The sequence below is a fragment of the Ascaphus truei genome, assembly GCF_040206685.1.
Source record: "Ascaphus truei isolate aAscTru1 chromosome 23 unlocalized genomic scaffold, aAscTru1.hap1 SUPER_23_unloc_2, whole genome shotgun sequence".
Lineage (NCBI taxonomy): Eukaryota > Metazoa > Chordata > Amphibia > Anura > Ascaphidae > Ascaphus > Ascaphus truei.
The window spans coordinates 373,303-380,802 of record NW_027453863.1 but is presented as its reverse complement, the minus strand read 5'-3'; the positions used below and the strand labels follow the sequence as shown (position 1 = coordinate 380,802).

General features: G+C 44.3%; 1 protein-coding gene across 1 annotated transcript in view; it reads left to right on the top strand.

Annotated features, from left to right (window-relative positions):
* HOXB3 (homeobox B3) overlaps positions 1–2,113 on the top strand; it is a 29,667-nt gene extending 27,554 nt beyond the window's left edge. Inside the window, 6 exon segments of the mRNA XM_075581005.1 lie at positions 1–195; positions 941–1,030; positions 1,033–1,268; positions 1,271–1,325; positions 1,328–1,656; positions 1,659–2,113. The exon segment at positions 1–195 is cut by the window's left edge and continues 369 nt beyond it. Of these exon segments, the coding sequence (XP_075437120.1) occupies positions 1–195; positions 941–1,030; positions 1,033–1,268; positions 1,271–1,325; positions 1,328–1,656; positions 1,659–1,685 (932 nt within the window). The 3' untranslated portion in view covers positions 1,686–2,113.
* Positions 2,114–7,500: the final 5,387 nt, after the last annotated feature.

The following is a 7,500-nucleotide window of genomic DNA, read 5'->3' as shown; positions in this document are numbered from 1 at the left end:
CACCTCAAACTCCAGCCCCAAACAGCAACAATAACAGCAGCAGCAGCAGCAGCAGCAGCAGCAATGTCCAGGCTGGGGGTAACCCACCCAGCAAGACCCAGCTCAGCTGCAACCCAACTGGTAGCAAACACATCTTCCCATGGATGAAAGAATCCAGGCAGAACTCCAAGCAGAAGATCAGCCCCCCCAGCACAGGTACATCACCCTACTTAGAGGGTATATCCCCTTCTGCTTCTTGTACACTGGCTTACTCATCCCCTTTTGGGCCAAGACAAAGAAAACATGGTTAATTGCAAGTCAAACAAACGACAGCAATTTACCTATTATATATATAATTTTAAAAGATATATATATATTATTGATATATATAATATATATATTATATATATATAATATACATATATATATATATATATATATATATATATATATATATATATATATATATATATATATATATATATATATATATATAAAAATATATATATATACACACACACACACCATGTTTTTAGTGGCAGGCCTGGAAAAATGCAGCTTAAAAAAGTTGAATACAGCATAGCAAAAAAAAAATCAGTATATCATTGCCAAGGGTGTAAAATCTGCACATTTAGTGGACACATTGATATAACTACAGAAAGGTATTGTCCATTCGCTGATGGATATTTTCCCTCCTTTTTTTTTTTTGCGTGTGTTATCAGTGAGAAATAATACAATCATAAATAAAAGGCCATCACGCATCCTGTCTACATGACATGATCACATCTCCCTGGCGCAGGCAGCGCTGGGGGGCAGAGCTCTTAATAAATGCCAGGCTTATGAAGTGCAGGCTGAGTTAGGGGGGCAGGGAGGTCCTGCGTGCATGCTGCAGAATTTATTAGCAAAATCAGCCTTTCAATTCCTCACTTGCAGTAATTATCTTTTTTTATTTCATTTTCAGCGCCGGAGAGCTGCGCTGGCGACAAACCCGCCCCGGGCTCCTCGGCCTCCAAGCGGGCCCGCACCGCCTACACCAGCGCCCAGCTGGTGGAGCTGAGAAAGAGTTCCACTTCAACCGCTACCTGTGCCGGCCCAGGAGGGTGGAGATGGCCAACCTGCTGACCCTCAGCGAGAGGCAGATCAAGATCTGGTTCCAGAACCGCAGGATGAAGTACAAGAAGGACCAGAAGGTGAAAGGCATGTCTTCCTCTTCTGGGGGGCCCTCCCCCACCAGCACCCCGCCCCTGACCATGCAATCCTCTGCAGGGTTTCTGGGGTCCATGCATCAATGACTGCTAATTATGAGGCTCCTTCCCCGCCGCCATTTAACAAGCCCCACCAGAATGCTACTACCAAAACCCTGCCAAAGTGTGCCCCTCCCAGCAGAAGTACACCGGGCCAGAGTACGACCCCCATGGCTTGCAAGGCAGCGGGGGCAGCTACGTGTCTCCCAATATGCAAGGCAGCCCGGTGTATGTGGGGGGTAACTATGTGGATTCCGTGCCAGCAGCGGTGCCAGGCCCGTCCCTGTTTGCCCTCAGTCACCTTGCACATCAGCCCTCTAACATGGACTACAATGGCGCCTCTTCCATGCCAAGAAACCAGCACCATGGACAGCAGTGTGACCCGCACCCCACCTACACAGAGCTCTCCACTCACCATCAGGGACGGATACATACAGAAGCCCCAAACTCACCCACTTGTGATGGAACAATCAACAGCACCGAGCAACCTACAGAGGGCGCTAAACCCCGGCGCTAAACCCCGGCGCTGTTTAACGTGTCTGGGTAACAGTCAGAAGCATTTGTGTTGATCTGTTATTTTTTATAATAACGTATTTTATTTTTTATTTGTACACTTTTTTACAGTGTGAAGATGAGGCCTGGTTGCTCTTGTGTTGGTACTCTTGTTCCCGTGCAACACAAGTGCTTCTGAATGCGGAGTGTTAGTCATGTGACTGTATAGCACGGGGTCATGGATCTGGAGTAACTGACACTTATTATGTTTAAGTTCAGTAAAGATAAGTTGTCCCCAAGACTGTGTGGTTGAGCTTATAAAAGTGTGCTCACTTTCGGTATCAGCCTGAATAACAAAGCCCAATCCCCCCCCCCCCCCACACCCTCTGCTCTCATATCCCAGCCCCCCCCCTCTCTGCTCTCATATCCCCCCCCCCCACACACACACACCCTCTGCTCTCATATCCAGCCCCCCCCCTCTCTGCTCTCATATCCCCCCCCCCCCACACACACACACCCTCTGCTCTCATATCCCAGCCCCCCCCCCCACACCTCTGCTCTCATATCCCAGCCCCCCCTCTCTGCTCTCATATCTCCCCCCACACACACACACCCTCTGCTCTCATATCCCAGCCCCCCCTCTCTGCTCTCATATCCCCCCCACCCTCTGCTCTCATATCCCCCCCACACACACACACCCTCTGCTCTCATATCCCAGCCCCCCCTCTATGCTCTCATATCCCAGCCCCCCCCCACACCCTCTGCTCTCAATCCCAGCCCCCCCCCCCACACCCTCTGCTCTCATATCCCAGCCCCCCCCCCACACCCTCTCATATCCCAGCCCCCCTCTCTGCTCTCATATCCCAGCCCCCACACCCTCTGCTCTCATATCCCAGCCCCCCCCCACACCCTCTGCTCTCATATCCCAGCCCCCCTCTCTGCTCTCATATCCCCCCCACACACACACACACCCTCTGCTCTCATATCCCCCCCCACACACACACCCTCTGCTCTCATATCCCAGCCCCCCCCCACACACACAGCCTCTGCTCTCATATCCCCCCCCCCCCACACACACACACCCTCTGCTCTCATATCCCAGCCCCCCTCCCCACACACACACCCTCTGCTCTCATATCCCCCCCCCACACACACACACACACCTCTGCTCTCATACCCCCCCCCCCCCCACACACACACACACCCTCTGCTCTCATATCCCAGGCGTGCTGATAAAAGGGTGTTTATCTCTGGTTTGTGAACACAAGCAGGAAGAATATAAACACATCTGATCAACTGTTTTATTTTATTTGAAACTTCCTGTACATTTGATTAATATACAGTAAGAGAGATGTTACCCCTTATACTGGTGGCAGCTTAGGCCTTATATCAAAAATAAGTTGTACTGTCTAAATTGCTTTGTTTGTCCCCCCTCCCCCCCTCACAAAAAAGCAATGGGAGAATTACAGTCACTAAAAATAGAATGTTTTTACAGGAGCGACCTTAATATTAACTCTACTCTCTCTCCCCTTCTCTCTCTCTATCTCCCTCCCTCTCTCTCTCATCCTCTCTCTCCCCTACTCTCTATCCCCTTTTCTCTCTCTATCTCCCTCACTCTCATCCTCTCTCTCTCTCTCTCTCTCTCTCACCCTCTCCCTCTCACTCTTCCTCTCTCTCTCATCCTCTCTCTCCCCTTTCTCTATCTCCCTCTCTCTCTCTCTCTCCCCCACCCTCCCTCCCCTCTCTCTCCCTCTCTCCCCCCCCCCCTTTCTCTATCTCCCTCTCCCTCTCCCTCTCTCTTCCTCTCTCTCTCATCCTCGCTCCCCCTTTCTCTATCTCCCTCTCCTTCTCTCTCTCTTCCCCCACCCTCCCTCCCCTCTCCTCTCTCTCTCCCTCTCTCCCCCCTTCTCTCTCTCCCCCCCCCCCTTTCTCTCTCTCTCTCTTCCCCCACCATCCCTCCCCTCTCTCTCTCTCTCTCTCTCTCTCTCTCTCCCTCCTCCCCCCTTTCTCTCTCTCTCTCTCTCTTCTTAACGTGAAAACAGGGTATATTTTAACAAAATGTATGTTCTCCAAGTGAAGCAGAAGCGAGCCCAGCTCGGGTGTTTGCTCTGCTCTCTTTGGCTGGACATCTTTGTTGCACTTAGAGTTTACATTCAATGGGTGAAAGAAGTCTGAGGGGCGCCCAGCTCACTCAGCCGGGACCCTCGCAGGCTTGTGTGATCTTGTGAAACAGTCATAGATATTTATTGGCTATTACAGCCGGTTACAAATATTTTACTCGTTTTGTATTATTTATCCAGCATATTATGTATTTATAAGAAACACGAACCACGTTGTACTTCCCTCCCCTCCCCCCCTCCCCGTATTTACTTGTTTACAAAAAAAAAATGGTGTTTTCCTGTCATTGTAAAACATGCTGATTTTAATTCTAGTATGTTAGAGAAATGTTAGTTTTTTTTTGTTTCCTCGTACTGATGAAAAATGTAATTAGTTCTACTGGAGGCACGAGAGCCCCCCCCCCCCCCCCCCCAAACTGTCATTGTATAGCACCGAGTAGAGAAGCCTCGCAGCCCCCTTTGGAAATCTTCCTTTGTTCTTGGTAGGTACTTTTTTTTTCCTTTGCAAAAAAAAAAAAAAGTTGTCTGTTGAAATATTCTGGAATAAACTTTTGTGTTATAAAACGTGACGTTTGTCTGGTTAGTGGGGTACACGCAGACCCCCCCGGAGTAATTAGGAGGACAGTGTCCCGGGATCTATTACACACCTCGGCCCTCACTAGGTGGGATGTCCACGTGTCATCGCGTTTATTTATTTCCCTTCTTTCTGTCGCAGGCTGTGATATCATTTAATGGTTCAGCATTAAAAAATATATATATATATGTCCAGAAGGAAACCGTCATTTCTTCTGATGTGTGTATATCAGTGCAAACACTTTCTTCTTTTCTCTGAACATTTTCTTTTTATTGTTCGTGAAAACGCAAAAAAAAAAAAAAGGCACAAAGAGGCCCCAAAAAAGCAGCGTATTAATGCCAGGATTTGGAATAACACGTATTTACACATGTTCTCAATAAATCAATCATTACAAAATACACAGTCACAGTGGGAAAAGAAGCACCAAGAAAACACACCTCGCAAATAGTTTTACACGGTGTTTAATGCTCGACAAAAATGGGGCTAATGTATGTGTAAATATATAGTAGTATGTGTAAATATATAGTAGTATGTGTAAATATATAGTAGTATGTGTAAATATATAGTAGTATGTGTAAATATATAGTAGTATGTGTAAATATATAGTAGTATGTGTAAATATATAGTAGTATGTGTAAATATATAGTAGTATGTGTAAATATATAGTAGTATGTGTAAATATATAGTAGTATGTGTAAATATATAGCTGCTCCAGTGTTATATTTCTGCAAAGTTAAAGCTATTGGGAAAAAAAAACCCCGGCCCCTCCAGCCATTAAAAGCAAATATATCTTTCAAAACTATGTACATTTATATTTTTAACGACTGCGGACATAGAGCTATTTACACAAGTAAATACAATATATTGAGTTTATTGCAAGTAAATACAAGTATATTGAGTTTATTGCAAGTAAATACAATATATTGAGTTTATTGCAATGATATACAATATATTGAGTTTATTGCAATTATATACAATATATTGAGTGCATTGCAAGTATGTACAATATATTGAGTTTATTGCAAGTATGTACAATATATTGAGTTTATTGCAAGTATATACAATATATTGAGTTTATTGCAAGTATGTACAACATATTGAGTTTGTTGCAATTATATACAATATATTGCGCCCATTGCAATTATATACAATATATTGAGTCCATTGCAATTATATATAATATATTGAGCCCGTTGCAATTATATACAATATATTGAGTTCATTGCATTTATATACAATATATGTGAGTCCATTGCAATTATATACAATATATGAGTTCATTGCATTTATATACAATATATTGAGTTCATTGCATTTATATACAATATATTGAGTCCGTTGCAATTATATACAATATATTGAGTTCATTGCAATTTTATACAATATATTGAGTTCATTGCAATTATATACAATATATTGAGGTCATTGCAATTATATTCAATATATTGAGTGCATTGCAATTATATACAATATATTGAGTTCATTGCAATTTTATACAATATATTGAGTTCATTGCAATTTTATACAATATATTGAGTTCATTGCAATTATATACAATATATTGAGTTCATTGCAATTATATTCAATATATTGAGTTCATTGCAATTATATACAATATATTGAGTGCATTGCAATTATATACAATATATTGAGGTCATTGCAATTATATTCAATATATTGAGTGCATTGCAATTATATACAATATATTGAGATCATTGCAATTATATACAATATATTGAGTGCATTGCTTTAGGAATATGTAATAACACAACAGCACAGAAATGAAGTGAGACCTTGAGAGAATGACTATTTGTAATGGTGACAGCATGGAGAGCTATTTCCCAGGCCCATTCTCCTGTAATAAGCGGTGTAATATAGAGACAGATCCGTGGCCAGGTTGAGGATATAGTAAGCGGTGTAATATTAGAGACAGATCCGTGGCCAGGCTGAGGATATAGTAAGCGGTGTAATATAGAGACAGATCCGTGGCCAGGCTGAGGATATAGTAAGCGGTGTAATTAGAGACAGATCCGTGGCCAGGCTGAGGATATAGTAAGCGGTGTAAATATAGAGACAGATCCGTGGCCAGGCTGAGGATATAGTAAGCGGTGTAATATAGAGACAGATCCGTGGCCAGGCTGAGGATATAGTAAGCGGTGTAATATAGAGACAGATCCGTGGCCAGGCTGAGGATATAGTAAGCGGTGTAATATAGGGACAGATCCGTGGCCAGGCTGAGGATATAGTAAGCGGTGTAATATAGAGAGAGATCCGTGGCCAGGCTGAGGATATAGTAAGCGGTGTAATATAGAGAGAGATCCGTGGCCAGGCTGAGGATATAGTAAGCGCCATGTTGCTGGAATCTGGGAAAAAGGCGAATTGTGGAAATGACAGAGACGAGGCAGTAAAATACATGACATTTCCTGCATTTACACAGGCAGGGACTGGCATTTGCACAGGCAGGGACTGGCATTTACACAGGCAGGGACTGGCTTTTACACAGGCAGGGACTGGCATCTAGTTCATGCATTCTCTTACATGTTTATTTACTTACAATCCCACCCAGCCAGGCCCGTCTGTAAAGAAGAATTAGTAAGAGAAGCCCCCAGCTATATACCCTGAGCACACACGTCCTTACCTCGCATGTTTTATTTAAATAAATAACATCAAAGCAAACAAAGCGGCTGCAAAGTCCCAGAATAAAGCAGAAAGGGAGAGAGGGGAACTCCTGCGGGCAGAGTCCGGGCTCAGTGTGTCCGGAAGGCCCCCTCTCCTCTCCACCTCTTCTCTCCTCTCCACCTCTTCTCTCCTCTCTCCTCTCCCCTCTTCTCTCCTCCTCTTCTCTCTTCTCTCCTAATCTCCCCTCTTCTCTTCACTTATCCCCTCTTCAGTCCTCTCCTCCTCTTCTCTCCTCTTCCCCCATCTCCTCTCCCTCTTCTCTCCTCTTCTCCCCTCTTCACTCATCTTCACCCCTTCTCATATTCTTTCCTCTCCTCCTCTTCTCTCCTCTTATCTTCTCAACTCTTTTCTCTTCTCCCCTCTCCTCTTCTCAACTCTCCTCCTCTCCTCTTCTCCCCTCTCCTTCTTTTCTCCC